The 19803-nt window shown below is 39.2% G+C and overlaps 1 protein-coding gene across 21 annotated transcripts in view; it reads left to right on the plus strand.

Moving 5' to 3' along the window:
- LIMCH1 (LIM and calponin homology domains 1) overlaps positions 1-19803 on the plus strand; it is a 307050-nt gene that overhangs the window by 264660 nt on the left and 22587 nt on the right. For all 21 annotated transcript variants that reach the window (XM_032496570.1, XM_032496606.1, XM_032496578.1 and 18 more), the window contains 3 exons: positions 12255-12345; positions 14104-14267; positions 17827-17932. In XM_032496570.1, coding sequence (XP_032352461.1) covers positions 12255-12345; positions 14104-14267; positions 17827-17932 — 361 coding nt within the window. The remainder of the gene's footprint in view (positions 1-12254; positions 12346-14103; positions 14268-17826; positions 17933-19803) is intronic.

Genomic DNA, 19803 nt, shown 5'->3' on the forward strand with positions numbered 1-19803 from the left:
TGTCTTCACCAGAGGCTGATTTCTGCAGTTTTAATTTATAGCCTTTGGGCTGGAATTATAAAGGGTGGGGAAAACTGTCAAGATTTTCGCCAGCTCCTAGAAGGGTTCGGTCCAGAGGGAAACTTGTCTTCCAGCTCCAGGGCTAAGTTGGATGACCCAGCTAGCTAATCCCACCCAGAGGACTAGATACTGTTTTTCTTATCACCGGGATGTGTCTTTTGAAGAATAAAATATGTTTTCTCAGAGGAGCTGAGAGGATGTCATTCCTGCAGCTCTCAAGCCCTAGAAAGATTCGAATTGGAATAGACCAAAATAACTTCCTCCCCATGGTGACCTGTTTGCTGGTCTCCAGGAACAAAGTTTTGTGACCCAGGCAAAGGCTGAATCTCTCAACCTGGGATTTAATTCTGCTTTTCATTTGCATAAATGTTACCACCTCTGAAGAGTTCTTCCAGATTATCATGGGATAGAATATTGACTTCTGCTAGTAGCATGGGAACTTAGAGTCAACATGAACTCACGCTCTTAAATTTAAGTGAGAAGTAGTTAGACATTATAGTGGTGGAATTGCTTTTCTGGGACCGTTAGTAATTCTGTTTTAATTTCTCTTGTGCCACACTTAATGATGAGCGTTTCCTAAGTTCCTTCATAAATAACTTTCCATGACTCAAGTTGGTACTCTGTCTACCAGTTCACAGGCCCTTTGCACATGCTGTCAAGCAAAGCCCTTTGCTGCTGTGCTTTGGAGGAATGACAGTGCAGGTGCCACACTGGTCCCATAACAGAGGTCCACAGGGCTGAGTCAGACCCCATAGATTAATTATAGGACGGATGCTAAGGGCTCTGCCATCGGGCACATGTCTTCTCTCTACTTATACTTCTGCCCTCGGACCATTTTGTTGTTTGAGTTTGGGGGGAACCCTGCCATTGGCTAGACAGATTTTTTTCCAAACAGAAATTAAGGGAATAAGTGAAGAGACCAGATGGTATAAGATCTGAACTTCCTACACCAACTATTTAACCTCTCTTGTTCAAAACTTCTAACCCTTTGGGGAGAAAAGCTTTACCCATCATGTATGGAATCCTAAACACAAGAAAAGGGGCCTTGTTTGCTTTTAGGTTTAACTAAACCTCCCATAAAGATGTACTTCTTCTCAATAATTACTAATTTCCTTATTTTTACAATGAACAACATAAAAAGAAAACAGCCTGTTCTCTTTTAATGCCAGGCGTTTCCCACTTGCATAGTGGTTGTACTGCTACACTCTCTGGTGGCAAAGAGAAGATGGATTGAAAGATGTCACTTTGATTACATAGCCCCAAAAGTGTCTTGCTTCAAAAGAAGCAAAATTAGATGATCTGAAAGAAATCCTGTTACTTCAAAAGTGATACAGTTTGATAAGGAAAACCCCCAGCAAAAGGTGGCCTTGCGGACTTTTTTTTTTATGGAAACCTGATCCTGGGCAGCCTCAGGATGCAGGTCTAAACTCATAGAGACCCTGGAAGTCTGTTCCTCTGGGGGAAAAAAATCTCCCTCGTTTGGAGTAACTTCTAGTTCAATTAACCCTAGTGGTTCTGAAGAGGTCGTAGCATTTATTTACTCTGCGTCTCTTCCTTTAGGCTCTTGAATTAACTGTGGCAGGGGCTGTTACATCATTTTCTGGGTAGATACCTACCTGCATGGATCTGGTAGACTACAAGCCAAGTTGTGAGCTGTACTACATGAAATTTTGGCTTGTTTCTAAAGCACTCTTCATACTCGCTTACAACTTATGACACCAAAAGTTTTCCATTCAGAGTATGTTACCCCAAGAGGCATGTTAAAAGAATCTCTTCTCCAGTAAACCTACTCCTCATTTTACCTCCTTGTCCGTATTCCAAGGAAAGCATTTCTTGACGGTGTTACAGCTGTTATATTCCCATTGAAACGGTGGAATTCATTGGTCATGGCAAAATATGGGGACCAGCTTTAAACAGGAGGCTGCACTTGACAGCCTCCCAAGGCTTGATACCAGCTGGGGACCTGATTTGCTGTTTCTAATTCATTTGTCCCACTCTGTGGGGCTGTCAAAGGAATAGTGTTCTTCTTTTTAAATAGTGTCTTTCTTCCAAAAACTGCATTCCCAACAGATAAACTTTTTACAGAGGAGTAACCTCACCCACCACTAAAATGTCACAGTTCCTTCAGGGCAAGTTGGAACTGTTCAAAGGGCATAGCGCCCGTAGGCAGGAGCATTAATTCAGATCAAGAGGCAGAGCAGTGGGGAGGGTGGCTGCGAGACTCCAGTGGGCGATGGGGCGAGGTTGGACGTTAGCCTCTTGGGTCCTCACCACCCCTGTTGTACGACGTTTCGTCATCTCTTCAGTTTTCTTCTCCCTCATTGTCCTAATCTGAAACCTTTGGGACCATGGACTCTTACTTTAGAAATAGATCCTAAATTAAGCTTAGCGTGTTATTCAGTTTTTAATACTCTGGCTCTATCTATTGATACCAACAGATCATCTTCAGTTGTATCACCTCTGAGATAATGAGGTCGTGATAGCAATGACCTTGCCAAAGGTTGCCTGTTAACTGACAGGCATGAGTGAGAGACCTGCTGTGTGCTCAACTTTTGAAATAGATAAAGTCATAAACTTGCTGTGAAAACAATTTTCATAAAACAACTAGAAAAGTATATGAACTAATATTTAATTAAGTGCTGGATGATAAGGTCAGAAGACTGGAGGGACATAAGATGGCAAGAACAGGTAAGATCGTCATTTAGAGTTTTGTCCAGTTGGGAAGGTTTTGCATGAGGTGGATTTTGAAACTTGTGAGATTTGCATTGGAAGGCAAGAGGGAAGCGAGCTATTCCACATGCTGGGACTAGCAGAAACAAAGGCATGGACAGCAGCGAGGACTCCACAAGAGGACCCCAAGAGGGGCTCACAGGGCTGAGATGTGTGGATTGGAAGAGGATGACTGGCTGCCATGCACTCCAACCAGAGGGATGGGGGCTCCCACGGCCCCTCACAGTTATCTCTCAGATGTTTCCCAGTGGAAACATTTTGCATTTTAAAATATTGACTTTTGTAAGAAAATCATATCATAGCCCAAATACTAGACTCCTAGAATCCAGGACTGGAAAAGAATTCAGAAAGTCTTCTGATCTAAGGACTAATTTATCCTGTTTAGTGAGATGTTTTGAAAGATGTTTTATGTCTCCCTCAAAGCTAGTCCATGTTTTCTTGATCTACTGCAAGTTATGTTTGTATTTGAATCTCTTCTTGCCTTGATGATGCCGAAAACGACCCTTTCCTAAAATTCTGAAATACTCCATGCACTGGGTCAAAGATCAGTCCCTGCCTGAGCTTTGACTTACGTTGAAAATAAAGCTAATAATTGTATATGCAGCCGATGGCCATTGTGAGAATTTATGTGTATAGAGCACTTAGCCTGATGTTACGGTGACTCACAGAGATGCCCTTAAGTTATTCTTAACATTGTCATTCAATAAACGGGAGAAAGAAAGTTACCATGTATTTTTCAGAAGCCCGAAAGGGCGACAGGTGCAATGTTTTTTAGGTTAAAGTAAGGTGTCAAAATTACCATCTTGAACAGAAGTGAATTTCAAACAAATGAGATGAACTCCTTGTTGTCTTCCAACTCAACTTGTCAGCCAGTCCAGCAGTAATTCTGTCCAGCAGAAACATGCAGAGGTGAGCAGCTTTTCCCAGAAGGTGATGACCCTTGCAGATGCTCAGATGCTTCTTTCTGATGCTCTTTTTGCTTCTCCTGTTTCACTCTTCCCCACGTCTGGCTTCCCTCTGCCATCTCGGTCCCCAGGACCCCCACCCATTGACCTGTCACTCTGTTCTGTGTCTGGTGACCAGCTCCCTCTTGCCAGCTCTTCCCAACCCATGTCCTGCACGCCCTCCCCACTGGGGGGGCGCCTTCCCACCAGATTTATGGCAATTCTCCCTCGTAGACCCCGGGCCAGATTCAGCTGTGAGGTATCCAAACGACTTATCTGTATTTCTCAAACGATTAACAAGATACATACGTTTTTTCTACCTTGGCAAAGCTCTAGCCCTTCCTCTTGAAAATTTGGTGGTACTTTGCTAATGTTTTCTGATCCAGGAAAACAGACAATCAGATCTTTCTTGAAACATTTCATTCTGCAGTGAGAGCAGGGTGAAGGCATTTGAGTAGGTGCTGTTTTCCTTACGACGGAGACCAACTGCAGATTCCTTTTAGATGGCAAATGTCAACAGGCATTTCTGTAGAAACTGTTCTTCTCCATCCAGAATTAATTGCCAGAGCGTTAGATTTAATGCTTTTTTCGAGTCATTAAACATATTTAGATACAGACGCATTTGCAGACTTCAAGAAAGTAAACATCAGGAACAATAAAAAACAAAAACAAAAAACCTAGCCCATCTGACCTGGATCAGACTTACACATCGTTGGTTTGAAAAGTTTAGGGCATGGAGAGGCTGGTTCTCCATGTCCAGTGAAAACAGATGTTTGGTGATACAAAAGTGAAAGGGGAAGCACTCGCATGACATACGGGGCACTTGGGTCATGATGCCAAAACAGAAATAGACTGATTTTCCAGGCCCGTGTCCAGGTATGTTTTCAAGACTGGAGCCAGGAAATCACTCAGAGTCACTGAATAGTAGTAGCTCAGGACATTACATCTTCCAACCCGGAGAGCTTAAACGATCAGTCCAAGTTCTCGCAGCTCCCCTGTCCTAGAAGCCGGACCCCGTGAGCCCTAGGTCTCAGCGCTGTTCTTCCTCCCCCGCTTCATGTTTCCAATTCATTCCACAGACTTGTTCTCTGGGCGGGTCCGCCAGTAAGACTCTAGTTAAAATGAGCCGCCCGATGCCAGCTAGACGTGTGGCTAGACCGTGTCCCTCTCAGCCAGGAAACCGCCACCTCCCACCCGTGGCCTCAGGGCTAAGCCTGGCACTGGAGCCAGTTTGGATGGTGTCAGTCCAGGGGAGCCAGCTCCTGGACTGAGACCTTTCTGTGCTCTCATTCATTTGCTTCCAGGGATCTGTTTTTATTTACTTGTTTTCATTCTCTAGGCAGTGTTACCAATAAGAGAAGGGAAAGCATTCTCCTCTGTTCAGCTGTAACCAAAGGAAAGTCGGGGTCGGAGAGCACATTTTCCAGCAAGGCGGGTTTGTTTCAGGCTAATCTCTGAGTCTGTCAGTATTGGTTCAAACTGTAATTTTGAACTCACCTCCTTTGAAGTAATGGTGTGAGTACAGCAGTAACAAGCCTTCAGGATGGAGGATCCAGACAGAAGTAAATTAAACTGGCTGGGAGACTTCCCTTGACAGCATACAGTCCCTCTCTCTCTCTCTCTCTCTCTCTCGATATATATATACACATACACACACACACACACACATATATATAGCAGAATATAGAGAAGCCCATAAAGAAAGTTTAAAACTGCGTATTATTTTAGCCACTCAGAAATTAAGATTTAAAAAAAAAGTGCATCCTTCTCTTTTTCTCAGTGTATATAAAATATTTTTTAAATTGGCTCATGTTATTCAAATTGTGTTGTAACTTGCATTTTCTGTTAATTTATTCTGAATATTTTGCTAGTAATAGCCTGATTTTGATGACTAGCACGCACTTAAACTAAGCTTGAGGGTATAAATTCCATACATAATGCATCTAACATTTGTTTCCCTAACATATGTATGTCTGCTCTGGGCCAGATACTGTGCTGGGTACTTGCCCCCTCAGAACCTGGACTGGATCGCAAGTCCCGAGATGAGGTGATGGCTGGGGCTGGTCTGGTCTCAAGCCACCCTGGGAAGTGGAGACTTAGCTAAATTGTCCTGAGAGCCTCCAGAGAGTTCTCATCTTTTGCATAATAAATGGTAGACTGGAAAGGATGATGTGGACTGCTTTAGAAGGAAAGGGAGTGGAAAAGACAGTTTAAATCATTTCAGCTGTAAACTTGGGACTCTTCGGGTTCTGGACTGCTTATGGCTCAAAACCTTTAAATACCTGGGGACAGCTTGGAAGTGCATGTGACTCCAAGCCCAGATGATGGGGCACTGAGGTCACCTCACTTCCCCTGCCTGCTAGCAGTGTTGCTCTGGGTAAGTCACTAAGCCTCTGGAACCTCAGCTTCCTCACCTGCATCAAGGGGGCCATACTGGTCCAGACCTGACAAGCTTGCTCTGAGGACGGAGGAAGATAATCCAGCTCCAGCGGTGCTGACACGTGGCAAGTGCAGTGAATACTGACTGCGACTACAGTAACAACAGTATGTAGCCTTTAAAGCATCATTTTAAGGGAAGATAAATTGGGTCACCTGAGGTTCAGTATTTGCATGTTAAGCCACATAGAAATGCATCCAGAAACGTGAGCATTCTTGACAGTGGGAGTTCCTCATTAGTCACGCGTAAGTAAGACATTACCAGAGTGAGGTGTGCTAGTAAAATAATCCTTAGTGAAGCAGTGCTGGCAGATTTGGTCTCCATCACACTGTACAATGTGTCTAAAGGACTTCAAGATTGATCTTACTGCACTGATTCTAAGGGGCACCCTGGCCGCATTTGAACATCTCTGGATCCGGACAGCCCTTACAGTCAAGAGTGTCCTCTGTCTAACAGGCAGTGTGTTTTCTTTCTTAGTAGTGTCTAAAATAGTACAACTGAACGCACTGGTGGCCTCTGAGATTTAATGAAATGTGTCCACTTCTTTGTTCATTGTTGGGCTGGGAAGGCTTTGGCTCAGTTTCTGTGGTTACTTCTAGTCACTGGAAACATCAGTGTTCTCCAGAGCGTCACTCATCAATATTTAACTGCAAATTTGTTGCCCAGCCTCAGTTTTCTATACTTTAGTCCATCTGGGGAGACAACCTATAAATCAGTACTTTGGCCAGTCTTTTCTATATTGAAAATTGGTAGTTCTGACAGTATTTTTATATATTAACGTCATAAAACAAAAAATACTATTGTATATTAATATTTCTCTGTGTGGGGGATTACTTTAAATTACAAAACCCAGTTTGTTCTTTTGTAATGCTAGACTGGTTGATTTTTTTTTTTAATTGATGTATGGTCAGTTTACAGTGTTGTGTCAGTTTCTGGTATACAGCACAATGCTTCAGTCGTGCATGAATATACATATATTCATTTTCACACTCTTTTTCACTGTAAGCTACTACAAGATATTGAATATATTTCCCTGTGCTATATACATAGACTGGTTGATCTTTAAATGCTACTATCATATCAGTTGTTCATGAAACAATATACACAGACACACACACACACAGCATATATGTGTAACTTCACTATAATAAAAGAGACTTTGATTTATTTAACTATTTCTACTCATTAAGTCTCTTAAAGAGCTTCAACTCAGGCTTGTTGATATATTAAAAAGTTTCAAAATCCATTAAGTAATATAAATGTGATGCTTATTTCCTGCCTAGTGTTTTAAAGGTGCATTTTAATGTAATACTATGTTCTTCCAGAATTGATACATGTTATCCACCATTAGAAAATGCTCATCTAGTTATGAGGATGTCAAAGCCACCCCATCCTCCAAAAAAAAGCACACTTTTGCTACTAGATGCTGTTGTAAAATCCTTCAGCTGCTTGAAAAGCTTGTTGCTTCAGGTTTCTTTATTGTCTTTTTTTCTAAACATCTAGAATTTGCAAAGAATTTTTTACGAATTCTTTTCCATTTTTTTGTGGTAAAATACACAATAAAGTTTACTATCTTAACCATTTTTAAGTTGACAGTTTAGTGGTATTAAGTACATTCACTTTGTTGTGCAACCATCACCACCATCCATCTCCAGGACTCTCCATCTTGCAAAACTGAAACTCTGTACCCGTTAAATATCGGTCCCCCTTGGCCCCCTCCCCTCAGACTCTGGCAACAGTCATTTGACTTTTTTTTCCCCTCCCTCTTTCCCCCATACCCTAGCCTCTGGTAACTACCTCTCTACTCTCTGTTACTATGGGTCTGGCTTTTTTAAATTTTTATTTTTTAGATTTTACGTGTAACTGAGATCATGCAATACTTGTCTTTCTGTGACTGGCTTATTTCACTCAGCATAATGTTCTCCAGGTTCACATATGTTGTCACAAATGTTGTCACATATATTTCATTGTATATGGGTGCATAATTTTAATATTTGTGTGTATATATTGTATATTTGAATATAATATTAATAGTTGTATCAGAATGTATGAATAATATATATACACATGTTTTCTTTATCTATTCATCCATCAACATTTAGGTTATTTCCATATCTTGGCTACTCTGATTAATGCTTCAATGAATGTGGGAGTACACATATCTCTTCGAGATAGTGATTACATTTCCTTTGGATACATACCCAGAAATGGGATTGCTAGATCATATGATAGTTCTATTTTTAATTTTTGAGGAACCTCCATACAGTTTTCCATAATGGCTGTACCAATTTACATTCCCACCATCAGTGTTCAACAGTTCCCTTTTCTCCACATTCTTAACAACACTTGTCATCTTTTGACTTTTTGGTAATAACCATCCCTAACAGGTGTGAGGTGATATTTCACTGTAGTTTTGGTTTCCCTGATGATTAGTGATATTGAACATCTTTTCATATACCTGACTTCAGTTGACCATTTGTATATCTTCTTTGGAAGAATGTCTATTCAGGTCCTTTTCCCAGTTTTAAATAGAGAGATTTGCTTTTTGGGCTATTGAATTGTAATAGTTCCTTACATATTTTGATATCAATCCCTTTTTGGTTTTACAATTTGCAAATATTTTTCTCCCATTCTGTGGATCGCCTTTCATTTGGTTAGTTGTTTCCTTTGCTGGGCAGAAACTTTTTAGTTTGATGTAGTCTTACTTGTTTACTTTTGCTTTTGTTGCCAGAGATTTTAGTGTCAAGTCCAAAAAAGTCATTGCTAAGACCAATGCCAAAGAGATTTCTCCATGTTTTCTCCTCAGAGTTTTATGCTTTCAGGGCTTACTTTAAAGTCTTTAATCCATTTAGATATTGACTTTTGTGTATGGTGTAAGATAAAGAGTCCAGTTTCATTCTTTTGTGTGTGGATACCCAGTTTTCCAAACACCATTTATTGAAAAGACTATCCTTTACCCATTTTGTCTTCTTGGTGCCTCTGTCAAAAATTAGTTGACCATAAAAATGTGGGTTGATTTCTAGGTTCTCTAATCTGTTCCATTGATCTATATTACATGTCTGTTTTTATACCAGTACCAAACTGTTTTGGTTTTTGTAGCTTGGTAATATAGTTTGAAATCAGGAAGTGTAATGCCTCCAGCTTTGTTCTTCTTGCTCAAGATTGCTTTTGTATTTCCATATGAATTTTAGGGTTGTTTTTTCTGTTTCTGTGAAAAGTACCATTGGAATTTTGATAGGGATTGCATTGAATCTATAGATTGCTTTGGGTAGTGTGGTTATTTTAACAATATTAATTCTTCCAGCCCATAAATATAAGAGATCTTTCCTTTTTGTGTGTGCCTTCTTCAATTTCTTTCATCAGAGTTTTATAGTTTTCATTGTACATATCTTTCACCTCTTTGGTTAAATTTACTCCTAAGTATTTTATTCTTTTTGGTGCTATTATAAATGGGATTGTTTTCTTAATTTGTTTTTTTTGGATAGTTCTATATTGATTTTGTGTGCTGCAGTGTTAATGAATTCATTTATTAATTTTAACAGGTTTTTTTGGTGGAGTCTTTAGGGTTTTCTCTATATAAGATGATTTCACCTGCAGACAGAAATGATTTTACTTCTTCTTTTCCAATCTGGATGCCTTTTTCTTGCCCGTTTGCTCTGGCCAGGACTTTCAATACTATGTTGACTAGAAGTGGTGAGAGTGAGCACCCTTGATTTGTTCCTGATCTTAGACAAAAAGCTTTCAGCTGTTCACCATTAAGTATGATGTAAGTTGTGAGCTTGTCAGTTATGGCCTTTATATGTTTAGATACATTTTTCTATACCTAATTTGCTGAGAGGTTTTATCATGAAAGGATGTTGAATTTTGTCAAATGCTTTTTCTGTACCTACTGAGATGATCATATGATTTTTATCATTTTTTTAGAATGATGTATCACATTTATGAATTTGCATATATTGCATCCTTGCATAAAGTTTCTTTGTTTTTAAAGAATTCAATGACAATTTACACCAATGCATTAACTTTAAAGGGCTTTCATTTTGGTTACTTGAAAGGGAAATTTTGACTTATGAGTGAAATATATATACTTATGAAAGACCAATAAATCCATACATTTTTAAGAACCCATGGGGATATTTTATAAAGTATTTAATAATGCCTTTTCTAAAACCAGTTTTATTCTTTATTTTAACCTCTTAAAATTTATGAAATAGTTCCTGCACACTTTAAACAATTTAACTTTAGCCCTTTGTAATAAGACACTATTATTAAAAAACACTATAGACATTAACTTGTTCTCTTTGGTTGCTGAGGTATATTCTAGCCAGTATTTATTATAATATCAGTGGGAGAATTTTGGATTCACTATAGAGTCAATTAGCTCCCAACTAAAGATAATTTAAAGTTACATAGATTTTGTTTTCTGATTACACAAGTAATACACAGCATAGTCATTGTGGAACATTTTGGAATACAGAAAATATAGGAAATATATTTTAAAAGAAGGAAAGTTATCCAAAATTGAAGCACATTAAAAGTAATCACTGTGAACATTTTAGTGTATTTCCTTACTGTCTTTTTATATACATTTTTGATATATGTATTAGCAAGTGTACTAGTGTACACATAACATATAGAAAATCTTGTATGTATAGGCATCATACTGTATATATAGTTTACATTTTTTAACTTAACATTAGATAGTAAGTTTAGATAATAATATGTTCACATATCATTAACTATTGTTGAACACAATTTTTATGACTGCATAATGTTTTATAGGTATGTAGCACTTCATTCAACCATTCTCCAATTATTGGACATTCAGGTTGTTTCAAATTCTTTTAATGTTATTAGTTCCATCGGGCATAAAACTAACAGTTGAGGCACTACTGAGAGGGAGGAACACAAGCATAAAAGTGATGAACTGAAGTACTACTGAGAGAGAGGAGCATCGTGCTGCCGTCCCGAGGGGGTCAGGCAACAAGCTCCAAGTCAGGGGGGCTCCTTGGTGGAAGCACAAGGGAGTGAAGGCTGAACTGGGGACCAAGCTGTAGGAACAGGAAAGAAGAGATGGATATGAAGGCTATTGTGTTAGGACCCTGGCAGGACTTGGCAAATGATGGGCACTGATGAAGGATGAGTCAGGAAATACTTCAAAGTGTGATATGTGTGGTGGGGAAAACTAATGCCATAAACAAGAATGATCAGATGTGGAGGAGGGGCTTATTTGAAGGTAACTGTTAACAGATTGATTATGAGCCATTTACCATGACACTGATGGTCAGCTCAGCCAAACTGAAGCTTTGATGGACTCTCAGGGCTGGAGGTGAGCGTGCAAGTGATAAATGGATAGACAATGTAATGGTGAGCCTGTGGGAGTAACTGACACGTTTGAGGGTGATTCTGCACAGGTGGAGGAAGACAGTTGAGGTCTTTAGGAATGACCCATAGTCTAACAAGAAAAGGAATAAGAACCAGTAAGAGAAGAGGAGGAGGGGAGGGAGAGAGCGAGCAAGCAAGAAACAGAATGAAAATGAGAACTTGGGTAACAGAGAATTGTTAGGAGTCCAGGAAGGAAGGGAACTTCAAGAGTGAAATCCACAATGCTAAGAGCCACTAGCATCTATGCTGAAGACAAGCTACTGAGAGGTTAACTGGAATCTTAAAAAAAAAATGTTTTTCACTGGATTTGACCCTAAGCCAACTTTAAAGGCATTTGGGAGGAAGTGGGTGGAAACTATGGTTTTGGAAATTTGGTGGTGAAAGGAAGTAGAAAGTGGGGATGTGCCTCTGAGGCAGCCAGAGGACGTGGGGAGGTGTGGGGGTATGTCTGCCCCGTAACCTGGTGCCCCTTTAACCCTTCTGTTCTCCTTCATGGAATGTCTCCTTCCAACAAACCCAGCCTTTCACCATAAAGCTACCTAGGAAATAGAAAAGAATGAATTCAGATAGGAAACTCACCTTGTTGGCCTAAAGATTACTATTAGGAAAAAAAAAAAAACAACAAAGGAAGAAATCCTTTACCTTTCAGAACCTTCAAAGAGATTATTTATTCAAGGTGGAAAAAATCTTTCTTTTAGGCAACCACTGAAGAAACTGAAGCAAACAGCCAAGAAGATGAGAATGATGGTGAAAAAACAGAAAAAGGGAATACAGAAGTTGCCTCATCAGGTTTGTTTTTATAACAGACTAGTTTTAAGGTAAATCATGATAACTCAGGATACAATAAAAACAGTCAAGGAAGGTAGTCAATGAGGTCCTATAACTGATGTGGTTGTGCTGCCACCTAGTGGCTTCCTGGGAGAAATTCTGACCATATGATTTATCTTGGTATAAACAGGAACCTATGCTTTTTTACTACCTTGTTTTGTTTTGTTTCATTGAAAGTTTATCTCCATCATCATAAAAAGATTGTGTTTCCCCAAGTAAATAATGCTAAAAACCTAGGGTTATGTTTTAACACAAAGTAACAGCGATAGATAAGACAGCTTAAAAAATATACCAGGAAAATAGGTGCTGGAATAATAAATCTGGTGAATAACTTGAAAGAGTAAAATAGTAACACAAATATGAACAATGGGTATGAAAGAAGACCCTCTCTTCCGTGAAGTAATATTTCTCAGTATTTTAACACATTTTTTTTTCTTTTGGTAAAAATTTTTTATTTTTAAAATAAATAAATACCTCTCACCCTCTTCTAATACCAAATTATTTTTAAACAGCATCTTAAAATAAATGTCATTACTGAAAATTTTAGCATATATTTTTCAAACTAGACTGCACTCCACATTTTGATATGCCCCCTCAGGTGGTGACTTTTCCAGCCACTTTATTTATTTATATATTTACATTTTTTTAGGTCTGTCTGTCTGTATGTATGTATTTTAATGGAGGTACTGAGGATTGAATCCAGGACCTCGTTCGTGCTAAGCACACACTTTATCACTAAGCTATACCCTTCCCACCTCCACCCACTATAGGGTGTACCAGATTCTTCCTTATAGATCCGAGAACATGTACCTTTCATTGCATTATAGAAACTATACAATCCTTAACACACTTCAGTTATGAAAACATGACGTTAAAAAGGAACATCGAAATACAAAAGGAAGAGTCAGGCTGCCACTCATCTGGATAGAAATTATCTATAAATGTTCTCCCGCCCAGCCCACCTGTCTTAATATTTCATGTCAGCATTTTATTTCATGTGGTGTTATTCATATGTAAACCATGACTCTTGTTCAGAACTTAAGTTTTTCACAGTGGGGTTCTTTGATGTTTTTATGTTGCTTGATTTTGTAAATAATATCACGAAACAGCTTAGAGAACTCCAGCATCTGACACTCTTGTATACTCGCATCACACTGTCATCCAGCTTTGTGTCGCCCGGCACAGGATAGGTCCTCGGTGTACTCAGTGGCATGGCAGTGTCGACTGAAATAAATGTGCAGCCTAAAAGTTGAGAGTTATGTTTTATTTGGTGGGAGGACTTGAGCCGGGATGACAGCCTCTTAGTTCGCTCTGAGGGACTGCTCCGAAGAGGTAGGGGAGGAGCTAGGCTATATAGGAGCTTTACAACAAAGACCAGGTTGTTGGAACAATAAAAGATTACTTGTTATCTAAAGAAAACCAGGCATCTCAAGTTAAAGAATTTAGTGCTTTTCTATGTATGGGAGGAAGCACACATTTGGGCTCATTGAATTCATTCCTTTGACAAGCACCTAGCTATCTAGGGCCAGTGTCCTGTCCTCTTTTATTCTGGGTCCCTTCAGAGTGCACCACTGTGAGTGGCTGCAGAGGCCGGGCTGCAGGCTTGCATTCTTTGTTTACTGATATGGTTTGCAGTATTTTTCGTTCGCAGTAGGACCAGGGATCCTTTACCTGGTTTTCGTCGTCTTCTCTACGCTTCTGAATGTAACTCCATTTCAGAGCCACAGCATTTTACGACAACTGTGACTCGAGCCAGCCCGACCGTGGCCTTTGTGGAGCTTTCCCCCAGCCCCCAGCTGAAGAACGAGGTGCCAGAAGAGAAAGACCAGAAGAAACCAGAGAATGAAATGAGTGGGAAGGTGGAGTTGGTGCTGTCACAAAAGGTGAGGTGGGATAAAGCCCTTAGACCCACGATTCACGTGGCTTCACCTGCTGCCGGCTGCTGCAGGGGCACCACTTCGTAATGAGGGTTTATTTTCTCTCCTAATCTTTTCTCCTATCTTTTATCTATATTTTTTCTAAATACAAATATAATGCATGTTCATTGCAAAAAAATTTAAATTCATGTAGAAAGATATCTTAGTCCCTTTGGGTAGCTATAACAGAAAACCATGACTGGGTGGCTTATACACAACAGAAATTTATTTCCCTCAGTTCTGGAGGCTGAGAACTCCAAGATCAGGTGCCAGCAGATTTGATGTCTAGTGAGAACCCACTTCCTGGTTCACAGCTGGCCGTCTTCTTGCTGCGTACTCTCTTGGTGGAAGGAGCAGGGAGCGCTTCTGAGTCTTTTTTTTAAGGACACTAATGCCATTCATGATGACTCTGTCCCCATGACCTAATCATCTCCCAAAGGCCCACCTCCCACTCCTGTCACCTTGGGGGTTGGGGTTTCAACGTATGAATTTTGGGCAACATAAACAATATATAGCTATATATTCTAATGTATGTTTATATTTATAGTGATATAAATATATAACAAATCTATCAAATAACATATGTGAATATATGTATAGAAAAATGTGGAAATAAAAAACATAGAGCAAGAGAGAAAAAGTCACTGAAACCTGCCTCTCTATTAAGAATAATTGGTATATTGGTATATATATTCATTAAACATCTTTGAAAATTTATTTTAAATGATTACTTTTTCTTTATAAAGAATTGATACATTTAAAAGAGAATGTAGTATAGATATCTGTTAGAAAGCTTTGCATTTAGGTTTTAGTTTGCTGGGCATGATCTTGCTTATTTGTAGCTTACTCCATATTTTCTTTCTAATATTTACTTGTTTTATAGCAATGGTACTTCTGATGCCTCTGAACTTGAAGGACAAGGAAACTAGAAAATTATTATTCTGATATAATGGGTTTTAATGTCTTGTTTTTATTAAATTTCTTCTTTGTTTGGAGTCTCATCTCATTCATAATAATTTGGTTTGTTTTCAGGCACAGAGTCTGAAAATCTTCATCTTTTATACCAATTATCCTCAACCTTGGCTACCCTTTAGAATTTAATAAATACCAAGCACACTCGAGGTTACAGAAATCAGAATCTCTGGGAGCAAGGCCCAGGCATCTGTATTTTTAAAAGCTCCCAGATGATTCTGATGGGTCATCAAGACAGGGAACAGCTGGCTTGTGCGTGGATACTATATGTGGTGGTGTTCCAACTTCAAAAGTTAACCCTGAACTTGGACTTGACTTTAGAGTGAAAAATTTACCCCTTTTGGTTCCAGTTCATACATCGTCTGCTCTGTGCACCTACCATGTGCCAGGCGCTGTGCAGACCTGTAAACAAGACACCGCCCCAACCTTAAGATGCTGAGAATGCTGTGTCTTTGGTGGAGCCTCAGATGCCGTAATGCCATCTGGGGATTTCAGACTCTCGCTATTTCCCATAGAGGATTTTTATACATAGAGGATTTTATGCATAGAGGATTAAAAGATGCTTCAGAAGTCTGAAAGGAAGAACTAAACTGGAGGAAAAACACTGGGGTCAGACAGGATTTCCTGCCTTTGCAGGTGTTGCCTTATCCACATTACACTTGTAACCATTATTTATTTATTCTTATTCCAAATTGACCTTCTTTCCTACATAAATATAAGCTGATAGGGAAACTCTACATCACTGCTAGAAAATACATTTTTTAAATCAAACAAAACGAATACCGTAACATAAAAAACATCCCTCCGCGTACCTCATCTGTGTGATCTGTCTTCAGACCACCAGAGCCACACCTTCCGTACTATGGAAAAATTGTTTTCAGGGGCTCTTAACTCTGTCATATGTGTGTGTGCTTGTGCACCGTGTACCCTTTGTCCATCTGGTAAACTTTATTCTCAGAATAATGTTTTTGAAGCATAAAATACACAGGATTACCAAGTTTTCCTTGGTGTCAGTTGGGACCAAGTACATGTACTGTCTGAGTTCCGTCCTGTGGGCTCCAGGTTAAGAATTTCTGCTAGTCGATTAGCAAATGGAATAATGGTCTTCTAACCCAATACTTGTCACACCCTGTGGATTTCTCCTTTGCCTACTGTACAGTTAGCTTTTAGAGGAAGGGGATGACAATGGTTGTAACAGCTTTTACCTGACCTCTCTTGAGAGCATTACCATTATAAAGCAAAATGCCCATGCACACAGCCTGACCTTTTTACGTAGTGGTTATTTTGAGCATTTCTGCTGATAGTTAACTGTTTCATTTACAACCGGGCATTATCCAAAGCACATTTTTGTCCAACTCCACCATGGAAGATATGGTATGCAGTTGAGATTTGAGGGTTGTTAACATGGGTGTGTCTGGGGCTTAGTTTTTGCTGCATGTTTGACACAGAAGTTCATTAGGACATCTGGTTGACTCTGTGATGCTGAATGACTAACTGTAGTTTCTTTAGGATTCCATTAGGGTGGAATATATTATTTATCCAGAAAAATAAAATCCTACTAAAGAGAAAATCTATACATTAAATCATCCTGAGGCCCAAATTATAGATCAGCTTATGATGAAACATAGCCTCACTTGTCCTACTGGCTATCAAATTAATCTCCTGGGAACAGAGCCGCCAGGCAGTGAATCAGAGAAAGTCCTGAAAGCAACTGAAAGGACATGAACGGATACAGCCAAGCTCCTCATTCCGGTCTTTGCTCAGAGTCTACTGAGTCTTATTTTAGTCATGAGTTTGGTTATCTTGTCTTTCAGCGACAAAAAGGAAGGAGGGTGCTTCTACCAAAGGCCATGCAGATGGGGGAGAAACAAAATAAGATTATATAACAATAACAGGAAAAATATATTTTTACAAAACAATTTTTAAAGCCTGTAATTTTGGAGCCATTTACCATAAGGCCATGTATGATCTCATGCCTCAAAAATCCCTTAAGGGCATCGTCACTATGACACTGTTCGAGATGATGGTTATTTATAATACTGCTCCTTTGTCAACAGGCAAGGTACGTTGTCTTTAATGTGCTTTGCCCAAATTTGTAGGATGTTACGTAATGTCTCAAGAATAATGTGCATTAGAAGGTAATATTACTTAAATATTTACTATTTATGTAATAAGGGTTTTTTTTTTTAATCTTATGTGGAGCATCTGACTTCCTGACATTACAAGTTCAGTACCAAGAAGAGAATCTGTGTTTGATCCCAGTAAGAAAATGAGACAGAGTGATGTATAATCTCAGAGATGGAATACTGTCATCTGAGTCTGGAGAAAAGTGATCATCAAATGTTTATGCTCTAGCTTGATTTCTCTGAAAAACTAAGCTCTATATTAATGTAGAAAAGCATGAAGGGGGTTTGGAGAAGGGGCAAAATTTTCCATTTAAAATGTAAATGTTTGGGTTTGTAGACTTACGTAATAGCCGTGGAGCCTTAAATTTTTTATTGCATTTACTAGTGGACAGTGCTTGTGATGTTTATGTCTGTTACCCATGGTCCAGGTGGGAAAGCCAAAGTCTCCAGAACCAGAAGCAACCCTGACGTTTCCATTTCTGGACAAAATGCCTGAAACCAACCAGTCACATTTGCCAACTCCGAGTTCTCAAGGTAAAAAGAAGGAAATGTTTTCTTTCAGTTCTACATATTCCACTGGGCCCACCTCTAGCGAAATAGCCTCTATTTTAAAGGCATGTTACCTCCTTTGTGTGGATGTGCCTTTAGCCGTGGTGTTTGTGGAATCCACGATGACTGAGTTACCTTCAGAATGGAACCTGAGGCTGCATTTTGTTTTCTGTTGGCTTAGCCAGGAATCCCAGCTGCCAAGGCCACTTGGCCAGCCAGGCACTCTAGGCACAAGCGAGCCTACACAAGTATTTGAGACCTGAAAATAAATTTTATTGGCTCTCAAATGTAAAAAAAATAAAAATTACAAAATAAAAATATCAGTAACTTTAATAAAAAGTATATGATCTTAATATTATGTCAATTTCACTCATTGTTAATTGGTTAATTGTCTAGTCCTCCTAAAATATCCATTTAACTTGACAATGGTTTTGGAAGAAAGTAGATTTTCTCACTCTGTAATAGTTCTGGAGATACATGATGATTACTGAGAAATCATTCACCATCATAGATTAAATGTGTTACTCATAACCAAAAACTTTAATCTCTCCAAAAATTCTTTAAAGCAAGAATATATTTATTATATTCATATATATATGAGAGAGAGAATATATATTGTCTTGTGCACATACATATAGGCTGAGGATAATATGTTTCATATGTTTGATACATTTTAATACATTTGATGTAATGTCGGGGGTTGGGGGGTGGCCTCTAAAAATATGGGAGTTTAGGGCCTTAGAAGATCTTAAAGTGTCATTGACCACTGCAAACTCCCCAGGTACCTTTAGGCCATGCATAGGTGGTGAATTCACCCCTTTACTCTTTAAGAACCCAACTTGAACCCCTGTATCTTGGTAAGAACCCTGGGTGCCCACGACCACAAGAAGGAGCCTTATGGCTGTGAACAGTGGGAAGAGGGGTCCTGAGGACTCCATGATCCAGAGGGACTGTGCTTCACGAGAGACAGGCTACTGGGCTTTACTGGCGTGAATTCTCTGTCTTTACTGCTAGAGTTCAGGAGGCAAGAACTGTAAGGTTTCTTGTTTTTCTTTTTTAGTGTCCTTTCTCTAGGACATGTTATAGATTTATCAGTCCAGGCAAAGAGAGGATGTACAGGGTCATTGTGGCTGGCAACGTATTTTTACTTTTCTTTTCGAGGACGGGCACTTATGTGGTAGAATCCAAGTTGGCTTCTGTTAGTCTTTGTTGATGGCTGGGAGATACCCTGGGCTCTGTCTACACAGCAGGAAGCACTTGGGAGGGAGTTAATCAGTACACAGACTGATGATCACTAGTTTCTTAATGTGGAAACAAGTTCAATATTGTCTTCAAAGCATTTGTTTTAAATTTGTCAGCCTTACTGTCCTGAAGAGAATTAACAAAAATAAATTCTTAGAACTGGGACAACAATTGTCCATATTTAGGTTTTAATTCTGCCCTATTTCTAGCACTTTTAAATTGTGCTGATAAGTAACATAGAGAGGAAGTACATATTTTAAGCCATATTAATTAGTTTTATTGTCTTCCATGTTTTTATGTTTCATTAAGGCATTTCAATTTTGTAAAATGTGCTGTTGAATAAGGGACTTTATTTCATGCTTTATCTAAGTCAAATGATTCAAAATTAAATTTAGTAGCACTCGAGCATTTCAAAAATTATTCTTCAAGACAGAATTTGTCCTATGCTTGTTCCGTACTCTCGTGTGGCTCAGGAAGCTGTAATTAGAGCTGCAGGCTCTGGGGACACTGCCTGGGTTCAAATTCTGACGCCTCTAGTCGTTACCTGTGTGGCCGTCCCCACCAAGTTCTCCCAAATCTCTGCCATCTGCAAACTGGAAATAATAACAGTACCA

Source organism: Camelus ferus, chromosome 2, assembly GCF_009834535.1.
Source record: "Camelus ferus isolate YT-003-E chromosome 2, BCGSAC_Cfer_1.0, whole genome shotgun sequence".
Lineage (NCBI taxonomy): Eukaryota > Metazoa > Chordata > Mammalia > Artiodactyla > Camelidae > Camelus > Camelus ferus.